This window comes from Heptranchias perlo, chromosome 25 (assembly GCF_035084215.1).
Source record: "Heptranchias perlo isolate sHepPer1 chromosome 25, sHepPer1.hap1, whole genome shotgun sequence".
Taxonomy (NCBI): domain Eukaryota; kingdom Metazoa; phylum Chordata; class Chondrichthyes; order Hexanchiformes; family Hexanchidae; genus Heptranchias; species Heptranchias perlo.
This window is the reverse complement of record NC_090349.1, coordinates 38,368,658-38,387,380: the sequence shown is the minus strand read 5'-3', so window position 1 is coordinate 38,387,380 and position 18,723 is coordinate 38,368,658. Positions and strand designations below refer to the sequence as shown.

Below are 18,723 nucleotides of genomic sequence, written 5' to 3'. Positions count from 1 at the left end.
TGGAGAATTTGAAGAGGTTTTCCCATGCTGAGCTGTAAGATCCATTTTCAAAGGAATGCAGCCGGGTACAATACATTTAGGGGAGCGACCGTGTCTGGAATGTCAGTAATTTCTATTTTGGATTAGAAAGTACAGAGGAGCGTCATTCTCTGGGTTGAGTAATGGGAAGGCTCTGGCAGTTTGCTGGAATCTCACTATTCTGCCTCTTCCATGGGTTTATTCATATGGAAACTTCGTATTCCCTAGTGTCCTGAAATCAAACAGAGGAGCAATGAGAGCGGTGCTTTTTTTTTCATCCACCTCAATAACAATGACAAAAGTGTTAAACCAACCTCAAACCATCAAGATAAGCACCATTAGGGTGATTGGCAAAAGAACCAGAGGCGAGATGAAGAGAATTTTTTTACACAGTGGGTTATGACCTGGAAAGCACTGAAAGGGTGGTTGAAGCAGGTTTAATAGTAACTTTCAAAAGGGAATTGGATAAATACTTGAAGGGCTATGGGGAAAGGGCAGGGGAGTGGGGCTAATTGGAAAGCTCGTTCAAAGAGCCGGCACAGGCACGATGGGCCGAATGGCCTCCTTCTGTGCTGTAGCATTCCATGATTCTAAGTTGGTGCTTTCTTTTAGGTGGCGCTGTCGTGGGAGGTCCATTGTTTTCCAGCAGGGATTGCGTCCCTCTCATATCAGTAATGTTATCAATGAAAGACATGGTACTGTGTTGTCATGTTCTGGCTTTTACAGGTACTAAAACATAATATTGAATAGGGCTGTGCCAATTTTATTCTTTTAAACCATTTTTCTCCTCAGTTTTTTTTTTCATGTTGGCGCTGGCTACTCTCATCCAAGTGGCATTCTCTATGTGTGAGCCTAATCAATGAGCGTCTGGCAGGGTATTCATTGTGAGGCCCAACGTGATCGACCACAATCCTGTTCTCCCAGTGTCCACACGTGTGCTGTCCAGTGGGGGCGTCTAGATAGTGATCAGGAGCTGGAACCCAGGCTGATATATCCCCCTCTCTAGCCCAGGCTACTATGGTCAGTTGTTGCAGAGCAGGGATTCGATCTGGGACTTCCCTAGGCTTTCTGGTTGGATGTTAGACTGTCAATTGCATTTACCCACGAAGCCCCTGAGGGAGTAAGAGTGTTATGAATTCCATTCTGCAACATTGTTATCTTTCACCTGAATGAGCACAAAATTCTATCCCACCAAAAATAAAAATATATAAAGTCTCATAGTAATTCCTCATGGAATACTGGTGAACAAGTGGACAAGTGGTTCATATTTACAGAACTGCCTCCTGAATGAACCTATGCCTCCCCCTCCTGCCTCTGTAAAGTTGCTAGGAAGAACCTTTTGAATTTTGCTTATCAGCACATAATCTGATGACGTCGTCCACCATGCAATGACATCCTGCAACACAATGACATAAAAACGCCATTCTTGTTGTTTCACATCATCTGTGCATTGGTGCACGACATTCAATGACAAAGGTTGCACTTGGCTACTCCAGAACCAAGAAATGATTGCCATCGCCAAATGTTCCCTCCCCACCCTTTATGGATGTAGGTCCAGAGAGATACCTAAACCAAACCCTCTCCTACACAAGCGAAAGAAAACTGGTAACGTACGCCTGTCTCATAGATGGGATTGTCGAAGGCTGTTTCCACGGTGATTTGACTGTATGGGTGAGACGACATGAGAGGCAAGCGTAGGTTTGAGTGATATCGGCACCTAGAATAGAGAGAAAGAAAGAAATATTAAATGGGAGATAATGGTAAACAACACAACTGTTCACAAGGCTTTAGCTGACCTGTTAAGCACTAGGGTTTGCTCGCATTGCTGGCTTCCTCAGGGTGTAAGGTGCCATAGACTGCACCCACATTGCCTTGCATGCTCCCTATTACCATCCTGGCATCTTTCCAAACAGAAAAGGTTTCCACTCCCTCAATGTCCAGCTGGTTTGCAATCAAAAACAGTGCAGGTCTATGTCCGTTTTCTTGGCGGCAGTCGTGATTCATTCATCCTGTGTCAGTCCTCTGTGCCGCCTTTATTCTTACCAGGCTGTCAGGTCACAGGCTGCCTACTGGACAACAAGGACTATCCCCTTCAGGCTTGGCTCATGACTCCTGTCAGGAACCCAGGCACAGCTGCAGAGGAGGCTTACAACGAGAGCCATGCCGCCACAACAGGTGTGATCGAACAAACAATCGGTGTGCTCAAGCAATGCTTCCGCTGACTGGACCGTTCAGGAGGAGCTTTGCAGTACAACCCTGACCGGTTATCTAGATTTGTGGTTGTCTGTTGCATGCTGCATAACTTTGCCATTATGAGGGATCAGCCCTTACCACCACCTGGGCAGAAAGAAATGCAGGAGGAGGAGCAGCAAGAAGAGGAGGAAGAGCAAGAGCGACATCGACCACCTCGCTGCCAGAGCTCTCGGAGAGCAGCTCATCCAAGAGCACTTCACGTGATCCATCCCTCCCATCCCCAATACACCAACAGTCCCAAAATCCTGACCACCATCATCCAGTGGGATTTGGGTGTCCTTGTACACGAAACACAGAATGTTAAGATGCAGGGACAGCAAGCAATAAGAAGGGCATATGGTAGGTTGGCCTTTATTGCAAGGGGGTTGGAGTACAAGAGTAAGGAAATCTTGCTGCAATTGTACAGAGCTTTGGTGAGACCACACCTGGAGTACTGTGTACAGTTTTGGTCTTCTTACCTAAGGAAGGATATATTTGCCTTAGAGACGGTGCAACGAAGTGTCACTGGATTGATTCCTGGGATGAGAGGGTTGTCCTGTGAGGCCCATTGAATAGAATAGGCCTATACTGTCTGGAGTTTAGAAGAATGAGAGGTGATCTTATTGAAACATATAAGATTCTGAGAGGGCTTGACAGGGTAGATGCTGAGAGGTTGTTTCCCCTGGCTGGAGAGTCTAGAACTAGGGGGCATAGTCTCAAGATAAGGGGTCGGCCATTTAGGATGAAGATGAGGAGAAATTTCTTCACTCAGAGGGTTGTGAATCTTTGGAATTCTCTACCCCGGAGGGTTGTAAATGCTCAGTCACTGATTATATTCAAGGCTGAGATCAATAGATTTTTGGACACTAAGGGAATCAAGGGATATGGGGATCGGGTGGGAAAGTGGAGTTTAGGTCGAAGAACAGCCATGATCTTATTGAATGGCGGAGCAGGCTCGAGGGGCCATATGGCCTACTCCTGCTCCTATTTCTTATGTTTTTATGTTTGCCTTCCTTCAATCCAGCCTTATGGGTCTTGCCCTCACTTCAGTACAAATATAAACACCAACATCAAATTCAGAACACAAAACAAATGTTTCCAACAACTCAATTCTATCTGTAACTAATAGCTTTCACTCAAACAGACTGGGGGTGGCTGGTGTGGGAAGTGGTAAAATATCAAGGTGTAGTGACAGAGGAGTTAAGCCATATTAGGGTTGAAATCCCTAAGTACAAGATCAGTAATGAACCCACTGATGTACTCACATGAAATTCCCTTGCCCACTATTTGGCCCATATAGTTAGTAGCTTTGTTAAAATTTCATATGATAGATATTAATAGTGAAAATGTTGACCTAACAGCACAATTTCAATCCAATTGTTGGTATTATACAGTGAGTTCCATCTAATCTATGCTGTACCTGACATTGTGTGCACCTGATACTGTGCACCTGTTGCCCTTATCCTTCTAGGTGGTGGAGTTTGCGGGTTTAGGAGGTGCTGCTGAAGAAGCCTTGGCAAATTTGCACTGTGTTCATCCGCTGACGAGTACGACAATATTCAGAGGAGTCCAAAGGATTATTGCTCCCTTACCTGGTGATGTAAATGTAGGCGCTTCCCAGCAGTATGGAGATGATAAGGATGGGGATGAATATCGCCAGAGCCATATTTCCGCCTTCCATTGACGTCTCTGCAGCTGCCTCTGCTACTGGAGGAAAAGCAACTGAGAAGTGACTTTATAATTTCAAAGCTCTCTCACCCGCTTAACCATTTTCAGATCGTTCCCTCCCCTTCCCCGGGACAATTTTTCTCCCCTCTTTCCCTGAAGGCACTGAGTCATGCTGGAGCTTGGTTCTGTTGGGGGTCCTGGCCTGGCCTGGTACCTTTGCATTCTTTGTGAGTGAGCCCAGATGACAGTAGCTTAACCTGGTATAGCATTCCTCACCTAAAAGGAAATGGCCTCGGAATTACTTTAACAGTATTAATGCATTTCTCCTTTGAGACTCCTTTGCTATTTTAACACAATAGGGCTAATTTTAACTTACGTGGTGTGGAAAACTGGTCGTGGATTGGCCATGGACTACAGTGGAAAAGAACCTGGCTAAACTTTTATATCAGTTCAAATGCCATATAGTTTTTACACTCCTGTAGTCTACAGATTCTGAAGCGAAATGTAGTACCCCAAATAGAGCACTAACTCAGTGTAGACTGGGCATTGAAACCCGGCCTTCCTCGCCTGTGCTCAGTTGAACACCCAGCACTGTATTTATCCAATAAACCATCAGGGGAGTTCTAACTGTACCATGTTCCAGTTTGTCTTTCCTGGTTTCCATTATACACGCTGCACCGCAGACTGCCAATGCTGACCAGTGTTGCTGCCCTGTTTGTACTGCAGCCTGTAATCCAGGTTCTATGTGCAAGTCCGTATAATTGAGCGCAGTTGCCTTGCTTAGACAGCCGGTCTTCAGGATGGCATTTGAGTTGGTATGACAGTTTTGCCAAGGCCTGAAAGAGGAGGAGGTGATGGTGTGGAAGGGAGAAGTGTGCCCACTGGATGTGAGTACAAAGCATGAAACTGCCCACAAGTTGGCACAAAATGGCCAGACTCATTCTTGGACTCCACAAAAATGGGAGGTGTAGGAAACAAAAAAAAATAGTCTCACTGGTGTGAGAAGGAGCTGCGATTCTGGAGTTGGGGATAAGTCAGGTTGTTAGGTAGGGCTGAAAGAGTAGTACTCTGCATCTAGCCCATGCTATATCTGACCTGGGAGAGTTTGATTGGACAATGTAGAGGGTGCTTTACTCTACATCCAACCCATGCTGTACCTGGCCTGGAAAAGCTTGATAGGACAGTTTAATTGGTGCTTTACTCTACATCCAACCTATGCTATACCTGGCCTGGGAGAGCTTGATGCTAACATTGGGTACCAATAATATAGAGGGAGATTTATTTTGCATCTAGCCCATGCTATACCTGACATAGGAGTGCTTGATGGGAGATAATAGGAAGCTTTATTCTGGGTCCATCCCATGCCGTAACTGACCTGGGATAATTTGTTATGATAGTATTGAGGGACTCTGCGTCCAACTAACTATGCCTGACATGGGAGATGCCAAAAATGAAAGAAAATTTCCATTTCCCATGACTTCACAAAATATGCAGACAAAAACATTTTTAAAGAAGTGATCTATCATGAACAGCTTAAAAAATTACATTATTCTAGTTTTTAGTTTTTGCGATTTGATCGTAATCACTAAAGCTGCGATCAGTCTTCTACATTAACGCCCAGCCAGGTTTTAACCCTTCTTATAGTCAGCCCAGACTGACAGTTAAAGCCCTGCTATCAACTTACCTTGCAACGAGTGTTCGAAGCCGTACTGAGCAGCTGGAAAGAAAAACAGGAAAGGGTTTTATTTAAAAAAGAAAATCCTTTGAAGCGGTGGTGTAATTCTTTGTAATGATACAAGCTGGCCAGGGCAATCCTGTGCGTAGATGTCACAGCACAACGTCATGTAATCAGCCAACTTGCTGCCCAAACACCACAATTTTACTTTAAAAGGCCCAGTGAAGGTGCTCTGTGCAAAAACAAATCACTTGCCCTACTGATAAGGAACACAAAAACATCGATGATCATACATTGTGTTGCGCCAAGAGTTTAGCAGTACGTGTTCAAAGATCTATGCGCCCTATATGTGCTTGGATTTTCCCCACACTCCTATATCTTCCCCCTTTCTTGAAAGACTTTTCGTAACGGGGTATGTTTCCTCCTACGGTAACAGCACTGTGATGCCTCACCTAAGTAGCTATGCTTCACGTGAGAGCCTGGACTGTGAATACTGGCAGGCTTATCGACCGTGGGGTGCAATGATACACTATCAGCATTTATGGGTATTCACTTACTTCAATGTTTTATTTCAGCCGGTAATTTATTTTTTATTCTTGAGATGTGGGTGACACTTGCAAGGCAGTATTTATTGCCCATCCCTAGTTGCCCTGCGGATCATTAAGTATGGGGCTGGAGTCACATGTAGGATAGATCAGGTAGGAGTGGTAGTCCAGTATCAAAATCACTAGTCTACTGTACTCTGTAATTTAGAGTATTTGACGATGTATCAATTAGATAACTTATTTGAGACGGATCTGCCCTAACAAGGAAGACTGAAGACAGAACTTGCTAACAAGGCTAAACCGCTGAATGGTGTTGTCTACAATGTTTTTAAACCTCATACAAAGTTATTTCTTTTTCTATTCAATCTTGGATTACAAAGAACCTAAAACAAGTTCAAAATTAGAGCATTATATGGAGGGCGCGGTGCCCACAGACCTACACTTTCTAGTTCTAGCGGTTACTAGATAGTGATCATGGGTGTGAATCTTCACTGATTTCTTTTCCTACCCCGTTCCATGAAGACTGAGGTTAATTGTAGTGAACTTCACTACTGGCCTGACATTAAAGGATTTTTAATAATAGAAAAAATTAGTGTACAAAGGTGAGGCACTTTTCACCGTAAGTAAATCTCTATAGAATCCCTCTTATGTAATGTGTTGGGCAATAGAGTTCCCAATAATCTTACTGAGCGCAAACACTTGATTTATAAACGTTTCTGCATCAGGGACTCCCAAGCCTTTCCAGGCATGCAGAAACAGAACAAATCTAGGTACACGGAGTGATTAATCGACAACGATAGAGCTAAAGACTTTGTTCTTGCATGGCTAATGTTTTCGGGGCTGGGCAACAACCCATTTAAACAATGTCAGGTTAGGACCCTGCTCGCATATCAACGAGGAGAGAGTTGAATATGACAGTACCAATAAAGATAAATCAACGTTTGCCCTGGTTGGTTGTGGGACAGAGAGAGATGAATTGGTCGGTATTTTTTTTAAATTGGGAAACCTGGTTGAAGTGCAAAGGTAATTTGGTGCAAGAAAGAGAGCTACAAATCTTCTTCATTGGCCAATGGATGTTTCACTGATCCCTGTTTCCAATGCCAAATACCACAACACTGTGGTAAGCATTCCGCAGTCTCTCCCTAAACTCCTCCTTAGTCCGTCTCTCCTCACTGTCACAAGCCTCCTCAACACCTTTTTCTTTTCAGTTTCTTCAGTCACCTCCCCTATCTCTTTTATCCCATTTCCTGCTTTCTGTCCGTATTTCAGACCCACTCCTACCCACCCCCCCTCCCGCCCCATATTATGAAGCACTTTGGGAGATCCCACTACGTTAGTGTGCACGATATAAGCATTAGTGGTTGTTTAACAACGCAGTGCCCATGTTCATTGTAGGTTCCAAAATACTGGGAAATTCCATCGGATAAAGTTTTCGGGGATGGGGTGGGGGATGGGATGCGGAGAGGAGTTGTGTTCCCAGAAAACCCAGACAATAAATCTAGTGCATTTAGTACTTACATTGCCTTTCATACTTTAATGTACTTACGGTATATTTTCTGCAATATTATTGAAGGAATGTTGTGTATACCTACAGCTTAAGTTACAGGCACATGTCCTGTAGCACTTTCAGTGTATTTACTTGTTTTCACATGTGTTCAAGGCTGTGTTTCACCTTGTGGGTTTTGAGGCATAAAGGCTTCCACATTTAATGTCCATACTACTCCAGGCGCTGTAAAAATATTGACTACTGCTCAAAACTGATGCTTTCTTTCACTCTTGATGCTTCCACCTCTCCCCTTTAAGGTTCTGCTGCAGGGCCTTCAAAATTGGCCACCTTGGTAGATCTTCTACCCTCCGGATCGGCAAGCTGTCTTCAGGGAGCAAGGTTCACGTTGGCAGCTCGGCGAATAAACGTAAATGAGGCCTGGCCATGAAAATGGCATGGCCGCCACGCCGACTCCTTCGGATGGGCACAGCGTTAAGCTCGCCCACCGCCCAGCCAATATGTGCTCAAACTGAATACTCCCCCGTAAAATGGACTCTTATTTTATAGTATGTCATACAAATCTCTTGATCTACCGCCAACTTTCCGTGCAAACTGCGGACCCTGGATGTTACAGGCAAATCTCCCGCCCCAACTGTTCCAATTGTCCTGTCTACACCAAGGCAGTCGGGAGGCGTGCTGACAATATGGGGAACCCAGAAACAGTGGGAGGTTTGGCAGCAATATGGGGAACCCAGTGACAGAGGGAGGTTTGGCAGCAATATTGGGAATCCAGAGACAGAGGGAGGTTTGGCAGCAATATTGGGAATCCAGAGCCAACACAGGAGATCCGGAATTCTCTCCTTTTACTTGTAGCATATACTACTCCAAACAGTCATATAAAATAAGGCCGTACCTTTACATAAAGGCAGTGTCCCGCTCCAGTGAGATGGATGAGCCATGATGCATTTGATGGTGACCTCGCCAACCAGTTCGAACCCTTCATAACACATGAAGGTCAACGTCTCTCCCGGCAGATACAGCCGTTTATACAGAATCTGGTAACCGTTTTCTGGTAGTCCAGGGTTCTCACATGCTACGGACTCCTCAGCTGGAACAAAAAGGGAGGAAATATTTCAGATGGTGGACAAAGGGGTAGCACAGGCAAGAGGGAATAGTAAGAAAGAAAGTCTTGCATTTATATAGCGCTTTTCATGATTTTAGGACTTCCCAAAGTGTTTTACAGCCCATGAAGTACTTTTGAAGTGTAGTCACTGATGTAGTGTAGAAACGCAGCAGCCAATTTGTGTACAGCAAGATCCCACAAACAGAAATGTGATAATGACCAGATAATTTGTTTTAGTGAGGCATAAATATTGGCCAGGACACCCGAGAGAAACTCCACTTCGAAATAGTGCCAGTGGGATCTTTTACGTCCACCTGAGAGGGCAGACGGGGCCTCAGTTTAAGGTCTCATCTGAGAAAGACGGACCGTTTTCTTGGCCTGGGCTGCAACGCCTCCACAATTTTGAAACTGGTATTCATTTTTACAAAGTACATTTGTCCCAAAGGAAAAATACATCCACATTTTTCCTACTCTGATTTTTCCAGTAATTAGTAATGTTCTGGTCCAGCAAAGGGCCCTGAAATTCTGCTGGGGTTTCTCTGGGTCTCCTGCCTTTACTTCGATGGTAGAGGGATGGCCGAGCTCCCAAAGAAAGGGTGGAGACCCAGCCTAACTGGTTTACGCTGGACCTTCACCATTCTTTTTCTTTGGCGGTTCCGCTGGTTGGAGTTACAGCGGGAGACCCCCGCAGAATTTCAGGACCAAGCTTTGCAAGTAAAGGCCTGATGTAAATCATGCTGATGGTCCCTGAGGATTCAGTTGGCAAACGGACAACACTAGTGTTGAACTGAGCCGTACATGCGAGTTTCGATCTGCCACCTGAGCTAATTTAACTTAGCTCAGAGCTGAAACAACTGGTGGGCATGGACTAGGGAGAGCAAGAAATGAACTAGGGTTTCCCATTCTTCTTTCTGGCCTCTGCTGGAAAGTGGTCATTTACTTGGATGTCCACTTAGGACAAGTTCGGGCTTGGGTTTGATTTTTTTTCCCTCCGCACTGGGACGCCCAGTTGGGCAAAGTTGCGGAGTTTGCCCGGTGTCCATGGAACCATACTTTAAGACGGTCAGTGCTTCCAAGAGAGGAAGGGTGATTATTTAAAGTCTAGGATCACGTGATCAAAACTGCCAGTCAGATAGCTACTTCATAGTCCTTTAGGACCAAATGAAATTGGTACATGTTGCAGCCCTATCTCCTGCGTTCCTGTCAAGCTGAGAGCACAAGATTGCTGAATTTAACCCTCTAGTTCCATTAGTGCCAGCTAACTTCCTGTACCTCATCCATGTGGTCATTTTTCAGGTGTGAGCCATGATGTGTGGGCAGGATATTTAGAGAGTGGAGTTCACTGTTGCTGAGCCTCATCCTATTTCCTCCTAATTTTTCCTCCTCCCTCTGCTCCCCACCATTGTTGTCTCGGCACAAACTCTCTGGAACGCCCTCCCTAAACCCCTGCACTTTGGTGTTTATTTCCCCTCCTCAAAACCGTGGGCTATTTACTATGTTAAGGGTGCTACATAAATACAACCAGCTGTTATATTGCTCAATGCTACACCGGGTAGTGTCTTTACCCATCAGGCATTGGGAAAGCTGGCTCTCTTTCAAATTATATGCAAAAATACCGTTAAGAGTTTTCTTTAAAAAAAGGTCTGTTTTCTTTGGATCTTGTTACTTCACGTGCTCCCTGTGTTTTTTTCCCCTTGTGTTTGAGGGATGCTGTGGTGACAGCAAGGTGAACAAGGCCACAGGCTTCCTCGTGTCTGATGCCAAAGTTTCCCATAATCAGGCACAAAGAATGACAGGACGTGACAAGAGTCTCATTTTCTTCCCTCCTCTCCGAGGTGTCACAATCCGCTTCGCCATCTGGATAAACCGGTCACAACTATGGAAGTTAAATCTGAATGACAAGCAACCGTGGGACTCCGACCCCACTGCCATCTGGCCAGTAAGGCTGTCTTGTCGACAGTCAGCGTGGCGGAGAACATTATCCGGAGTGAATGATGGGTAGGAACAGTGACCTTTGGCCTCTGTTTCAAATCCAGTTAATTGGCCCATATTGTGGCTTTAATCAAAGGGGAAAGGGGCTTGTGATGCACTGCAATTGAAGGCTGGGTTTATGGTGCCAGAGATTGCGAAGTGATCTGGTTGTGGCTGACTGCCACACTCTGATAGTCACACATATGGCTCCTTTGATGCATAGTGCAGAGAAAGGATACACCCCAAAGGAAACAGTTTTCTCTAATATAAATTTGGAATCACACGTGGATTTTGGGTCACGATGGAATGCTGTCATTTTTCTTTCTGGGGTGATTCTGCAATGCTTCGTTCCCAGCACGGAGCCGTACTCCCTGAAAACGCACCTTGTAAAACCCCGAGCGTGCAGCCCGTGATTCTCTGTCCATGAGCTGCATCAGATTATTTTTGATATTGGCTGCAGTATATATTTTACAATATCAACAACAATTTGCCTTTAACGTAGTAAAACGTCCCAAGGCGGTTCACAGGAGCATTAATCAGACAAAATCTGAAACCGAGCCACATCAAGCGATATTAGTACAGGCTTGGTCAAAGCGATAGGTTTTAAGGAGCGTCTTAAAGGATGATGAGAGAGGTGGAGAGGTTTAGGGAGGGAATTCCAGAGCTTAGGGCCTAGGCAGCTGAAGGCACGGCCGCCAATGGTGGAGCGATTAAAATCGGAGATGTGTAAGAGGCCAGAATTAGAGGAGCGCAGAGTTCTCGGAGGATTGTAGGCCTGGAGGGGGTTACAGAGATAGGGAGGGGCGAAGCCATGGAGGGATTTTTAAAACAAGGATGAGAATTTAAAAATTTTAGATGTAAGCAGAAGTGATTCACAGACACACGCTGAGAAATTCCATTTGTAATCCATTTTGGAATGTCCTGAAGGTGCTTTATAAATACGAGTCCTTTCTTTCCTACATACAATGGTCAATTCTGCGACCCCACAGTCCCAGGTAGCCCAGGTCAGAGAATTGGGCCTACATTGTTGCAGCCCCACCTCTGACCCCCAAAATTTCCTGTCAATGTAGCTCAGCGCCGAGAGCACAGCGTCACGGAATTAATCCTACAGTTGACCAATTTTTTTTGTGCTAACTTTACAAACCCCAATCGTGCCCATCTATTATTGAAGGGAAAGTCTTTCTCCTTCTCCCCGTGAGTCGCAGACATTTAAAACAAAAGTGCAAATAAGCGATTCATTAACAAACCGCTGGATGTTGGCAATGCTACTGAAAGAGCACATTCCGTTTCTTTAGGACAGCACGTTTAAAGGGGGCACTCACTTCACGAGACCTTGTAATGGTTTGGAGAGTGAGAATAGCTAATAAGAGATGCACCAGTTCTGTCACATCATCATCATTTGCTAGCAGTATGATGATGTGTTTAGACACCATTGTGTTGTGTGTTTGCCGAACACCTCTTTTTGATGGAAGACAGTGCCCCTTTATGTTGCGATTTGACACAGACGCTGCATGTGCCATAAAAAAAATCACAGAAAGTCGCTTGAGTTAAGCAAATGATGGCAAACAAGGGTATTCCAACTGCTGAAATGCAAACAGCTTGATTGTTCTCTCAGAATCAATTTTTTAAAGATGCAATTTCTTTGAGGTGCCAGAAGATGGCAGCAGAAACCTTTTCACTGACTCACTCTCAGCCGTTCAGTGGTAGTGATGGACTGGGGTGGACAAATGTAAGGAATCTTACAACACCAGGTTATCGCATATGCGATTTGAGAACCTTTCACTCACTCACCTGACGAAGGAGATAATCTCCGAAAGCTTGTGATTTTAAAATAAAACTGTTGGACTATAACCTGGTGTTGTAAGATTCCTTACATTTGTTCAGTGGTAGGAACGGGCAGACCTGACTAATCAGCGACTGCAGCAAAAAAAAATCCATTCATTTTAAATAGCGGTAGTGCTACCAAAATTATCTATTTGCAGAAGCCAGAGATTTTTTTTGAATACTGTTTTACTTCATTCCTTCCTGTTGAACACACAACAAAAGCATCTAAAGGAGCAGGAAAAGACCATAAGAGACAATAAGCCTGTCTCTCTTCGATGGATCCACTCTGCCTACCTACCTTCTCCAAAATCTCCTCATAACCTCTTGCTTTCCATGAACACAACTAATTGTCTCATCACCCCCCTCTTATAAAAAGAAAGAAAGACTCACATATATATATAGTTCCTTTCATGACCTCAGGACGTTCCAAAGCACTTTACAGCAAATGAAGTACATTTTGAAGTGTAGAAACTGTTGTAATGTAGGAAACATGGCAACCAATTTGCACACGGTAAGCTCCCACAAACAGCAACGTGACAACAACCAGATAATCTATTTTTCTGTGATGTTGGTTGAGGGATAAATATTGGCCAGGACACCGGGGAGAACTCCCCTGCTCTTCTACGAAATAGTGTCATGGGATATTTTACGTCCACCTGAGAGGGCACCTGGTTTAACTTCTCATCCGAAAGTCAGCACGTCCGACAGTGCAGCACTCCCTCAGTACTGCACCGAGTGTCAGCCTAGATTTTTGTATTTGAGTTTCTGGCATTCGATTGGCTGAAAAGCCAGCTTTTGGAACGCAGAGAAAGTTCAATGGTTTTTTGGAGTTTGATTGTACCTCCAAATGGACAGTGGGAGTCAGGAGTCAGGCGAAGGAAGGGGAATGTTCTAGATTTATTTTTTGGGGCTCTCCCGATAGTTCAGGCCCTGTTTACCCTTTAATTTTCTCCTCCCAAACCAGTTAAGATGCCTAACCAACTTCCGAGTGCATGATAGCAGGAGGAGTGCAACAACAGCCAACATCTGGTGTCACCAATCTTTTTTGCTGAGCAGTATAACTCCTGTTTGCTTGACATGCACTGCAGGCCAGGAGATGTTGCTGTACTTTTAATCTGTTTCTACCAAAAAATGCAGCAGAGCAACAACATAAATTGAGACCAATTGCTTTTCCCAGTAGCTGTCAGTTCAGGAATACTTTCTACAAACTCTGGTGTGCAAGTACACGGCACCCCCTCCCTTCCCACCCACCCCTCCTCTCAGATTCTGCATACGTTTAATAAGCAAGCAACAGCTTTCAGAGCAGAGAAGATTCACCGTGGCAGAGAAGCAGTATAACTCCGGTCTTTCTGACCTCTGCAAGCTCAAACTTCACCACAGGTCAGATCAAGTCAAGAAGTGACAAATGGAGCATGTTGATCAGTTGGCTTCTAAAGTAGATCCGTACTGTGGGCTAATAGGCTAACGTTAGCCACTGCTCAGTTAGTAGCCTCTGAATCAGAGGTCGTGGGTCCAAGCCCCACGAGGTGCTGCCTTTGATGAGACGTTAAACCGAGGCCCTGTCTGCCCTCTCAGGTGGATGTAAAAGATCCCATGGTTCTACTTCGAAGAAGAGCAGGGGAGTTTTCCCCAGTATCTGGGCCGATATTTATCCCTCAACCAACATCACTAAAACAGATTATCTGGTCGTTATCACATTGCTGTTTGTGGGATCTTGCTGTGCGCAAATTAGTTGTCGCGTTTCCAACAGTGGCTACACTTCAAAAGTACTTCACTGGCTGTAGAGCGCTACGGGACGCCCTGAGGTCGTGACAGGCACTATATAAATGCAAGTCTTTCCTTCTTTCTTTTAATAATGGCAGGAAGTTGTCTTGGGAGTGCCCATAGCCATTTCGTATTGGGCCCAATGCATCTGTCAGACAGAGGACATCTTAATGCCATCTGCCTCAGTTTGATTTGAACCTTAGTTCAAGACCAACGTGGTAATTCAGTGCAAGAAAATTACCTGTCCCAGGAAATGTTTCTTAATTATGTAACATATTAATAATTTCTGCATGAAATATGATGCTCCAACAATTTCTGCACTATATTTATCACATCATTTGAATAAATGCTTCAAAGATTTATGAATTTGCTCTCTCAGGGGGAGTTATTGAAACAGTGGTGTGCTTTGTAGCTTGCTCTTTTGTTGATATGTTGTTGCACTAACCTGTACTGCAGTCTCCTGTGGAGTATAGTGAGCCCCACTAATAATCTTGGTAGGGGTAGTGGTGCAGATGTGCAAATAGTCTCGCTAGACAACGCGTGTGCAAGCAGGCTATCTGACTTTGACTGTGATTCCACTACAAAAGGACACAGGTTTCAAATGAACAAAACTCAAGAAATTTGCTTCCCCACAGAATCATGGGTTATGTGGAACACACGCACAGCAGAAGCAGTTGAGACGCAATCAATGAGTTCCATCTGAAAAAGAAGCTGGATAAATATCTGAAGGCCAAAATCCCATGGACCTTTGATCCCAGAGCAAATACCAGTTTCAGCCCATGACCTTAGGATGTCCCAAAGTGCTCGACAGCCAATTAAGTACTTTCAAAGTGTAGTCACTGTTGTAATCTTATCTACTTGTCAGAAAGTATCGTTATCTACGTGTCAGAGAGTATCGTTATCCGCCTATCAGAGACTGTCATTATCTACCTATCAGAGAGTATTGTTGTCCACCTGTCAGAGGGTATTGTTATCCACTGTCAGAGATTATCGTTATCCACCTGTCAGAGAGTATTGTTGTCCACCTGTCAGAGGGTATCGATATCCACCTGTCAGAAAGTATCATTATCCATCTGTCAGAGAGTATCGTTATCCACCTGTCAAAGAGTATCGTTATCCACCTTTCAGAGGGTATCGTTATCTACGTGTCAGAGGGTATCGTTATCCACCTGTCAGAGGGTATCGTTATCCACCTGTCAGAGAGTATCGTTATCCACCTGTCAGAGAGTAACGTTATCCACCTGTCAGAGAGTATCGTTATCCACCTGTCAGAGAGTATCGTTATCCACCTGTCAGAGAGTAACGTTATCCACCTGTCAGAGAGTATCGTTATCCACCTGTCAGAGAGTATCGTTATCCACCTGTCAGAGAGTAACGTTATCCACCTGTCAGAGAGTATCGTTATCCACCTGTCAGAGAGTATCGTTATCCACCTGTCAGAGAGTATCGTTATCCACCTGTCAGAGAGTATCGTTATCCACCTGTCAGAGAGTATCGTTATCCACCTGTCAGAGAGTATCGTTATCCACCTGTCAGAGAGTATCGTTATCCACCTGTCAAAGGGTATCATTATCCACCTGTCAGAGAGTAACGTTATCCACCTGTCAGAGAGTATCGTTATCCACCTGTCAGAGGGTATCGTTATCCACCTGTCAGAGGGTATCGTTATCCACCTTTCAGAGGGTATCGTTATCCACCTGTCAGAGAGTATCGTTATCCACCTGCCATTTCGACAGAGCACCTCGTGGTAATGAAACACCTTGCTGATATTCATTATCATTAATGAATAGCAGAACCTTCCTATTTGAAAGTAATTTCAATGCAGAACATTTTCTTTTTAACTATTAATAATGCTTCATCTACCTCTTCATGGCTCCACAGTAATTAAAAGGCACTTCTCTCCTCGGAGACCATGGAGGTGATGTTGTTATTCTGCCGTGAATTATTTTGATTTTAACCAGAATTATTCATGAACGGTGAGACTTTCATGGAATCAAGTGACAATATTCAAAGATCCCATGCAAGAATATTTTTCTTTTAAATAGATTCTTGTCTGATTTTTTTGTTCCTCCTCTCCTCTCCCCTCCCTTACTTGAAGGTGTTGACTTATGCTGGAGTTTGGCTCCATAGGCACTGGTCACCATCTCACCATTTAAGACAGTGAGCTTTACTAATACAGTGAGTATTATACTGGGCAATGTATTTTCTAATTGAGCCACCAGGGAGTAATAAAACCAACATTGTGATGAACAACCATTTCAAAATCTGACCTCAGGGTCTCAAAGGGGGGGAATTTTATCCCCCCAGGATGGGCGGGATAATGGTGAGGGGGGAGGGTGGTTAAATTGTTAAAAATGTGAAACCCGACCCTAACCTGGTTCTGGTTTAACCGGGGCAGGTTGGGGGGCAGTCGACTAACCTGCTGTCAAGAGGCGGGTTGGTAATTCTAATATGTTAATGAGGCTGCCTGCCTCAGATTTTGGCAGCCATTCGGATTTAACGGCTGCGGGCCGGATTTCCCAGGGTTTTGGAAACCAGGCAGCTAAAGGGAGGCGAGAATTGCCGGATCCAGCGGGTAAGTGCCTTTCCAGCACTGCTTGTGGGGCCTGGAGGAGCAGGAGTGCTTCTCCGCGGCTCCTCAAGCAATCCTGCCATGATTTGCCTCCATCCCCGCAATCGGCCGACTCACCCCCACTGTGATCCCTTCCCCCTCGCAATCTTCAGACCCCCTGCGATCTCTGCCCCGTGATCTCTCCCCCACGATCCCTCCTCCCCAATCCGATCTCACCCCCCCACGATCTCTTCCCCCCCCTCCCCCCCCCCGCGATCTTTCCCTTCCGCGATCTCTTCCCATCCCTGCGCGATCTCTCCTTCTCCTTCTCTGCCCCCCACCCATCCCACCGCCCGCACGGTCTCTCCTTCCCTTCCTCCCTCATCTCCGGTCCCCGGCTGCGGCCTTGTACGGCAGTAAAACAATTCTAATGAGATCCTGCCGTTAAATTCGGCAGGGCCTCCACCTTTCCCGGTATTCCCGGCTGCTGACAGGTGCTCCCATCCCCTTCCCGTCTCCCCGTAAATATTGGGACAAAAGAGTTGAAAGGGGTGCTTAACACTTCATTAACAAATATTTTTATTGAAAACAGGGTTAGGAACTCAAATTGAAATATAGGAGCAGAGGGATCTTGATGAGCTGATGCACAGGTCATTAAAGATGCCAGTGCAGTAGATAAGGTCATTAAAAAGACAATCAGGATCCTTGGTTTTGCAACTAGAAGCATAGAGCACAAAAGCAAGGAGGTCATGTTGAACTTGTTCAAGGCAGTGTACAGTTTTGGACACCCCATTATGGATAGGATATAAAAGTAATGTAAAAGATGCACTGCACTTTCAGTAGGATGTCACCCAGGGTTGAAGGGTTACAGTTATGAAGAGAGACTTGCAGAGTTAGAACTTTTAGAGCGGAGAAGGCTAAGGAGAGATTTGATAGAGGTCTTCGAAGCCAGGTAGGGTTATGGGGAGGTAAATTGCCCTAAATTGTTTCCACTGGTTAACAAGATGGTAACGAGAGGGCATAAGTTTAAGTTAATCATAGAAAATAATCAATAATTACACAGTGGGTGGTTGGAATATGGAGTGCTCTGCCACAAACTGTTGTTACACAGAATTTACAGCACAGAAACAGGCCATTCGTTCCAACAGGTCTATGCCGGTGTTTATGCTCCACATGAGCCTCCTCCCGCCTTACTTCATCTAACCCTATCTGCATATCATTGTTGAAACAGTGTTCATAAATTCTTTTAAAAGGGAATTAGATAGTTGCTTGAAAATGAAGAATATTAAAGCTCATGGGCAGAAGCAGGAGAGTGGGATTGGACTAGCTGACTCATGGGGAGAAAATTACCACAGCAGATTTGATGGGCTGAAAGGCTTCGTTGTGCTGTATTTCATTCCTCGAGTCAGTCACCATTACCATAGGATTATGTGTAAAAGATTATAAGTACACTCCCATAGGCATAATATTCCAGTGCTCTCCTGGCCGGCCTCCCATCTTCCACCCTCCACAAACTTGAGCTCATCCAAAATTCTGCTGCCCGTATCCTAACTTGCTCCAGGTCCCGTTCATCCATCACCCCTGTGCTCGCTGACCTACATTGGCTCCCGGTCCGGGAACGCCTCGATTTTAAAATTCTCATCCTTGTTTTCAAATCCCTCCATGGCCTCACTCCTCCCTATCTCTGTAACCTCCTCCAGCCCTTCAACCCTCCGAGATCTCTGCGCTCCTCCAATTCTTGCCTCTTGTGCATCCCCGATTTTAATTGCTCCACCATTGGCGGCCGTTCCTTCAGCTGCCTTAAGAGCTGGAATTCCCTCCCTAAACCTCTCCTCCTTTAAGACACTCCTTAAAACCTACCTCTTT

At 45.0% G+C, this 18,723-nt stretch overlaps 1 protein-coding gene across 1 annotated transcript in view; it reads right to left on the bottom strand.

Annotated features, from left to right (window-relative positions):
• Positions 1-220: 220 nt before the first annotated feature.
• The window catches only part of LOC137342404 (seizure 6-like protein), a 199,163-nt gene continuing 180,660 nt past the window's right edge, over positions 221-18,723 (bottom strand). Inside the window, exons 13-17 of the mRNA XM_068006333.1 lie at positions 8,538-8,732; positions 5,603-5,635; positions 3,843-3,957; positions 1,633-1,735; positions 221-250 (exon numbers count right to left, since the gene is read on the bottom strand). Of these exons, the coding sequence (XP_067862434.1) occupies positions 221-250; positions 1,633-1,735; positions 3,843-3,957; positions 5,603-5,635; positions 8,538-8,732 (476 nt within the window). The remainder of the gene's footprint in view (positions 251-1,632; positions 1,736-3,842; positions 3,958-5,602; positions 5,636-8,537; positions 8,733-18,723) is intronic.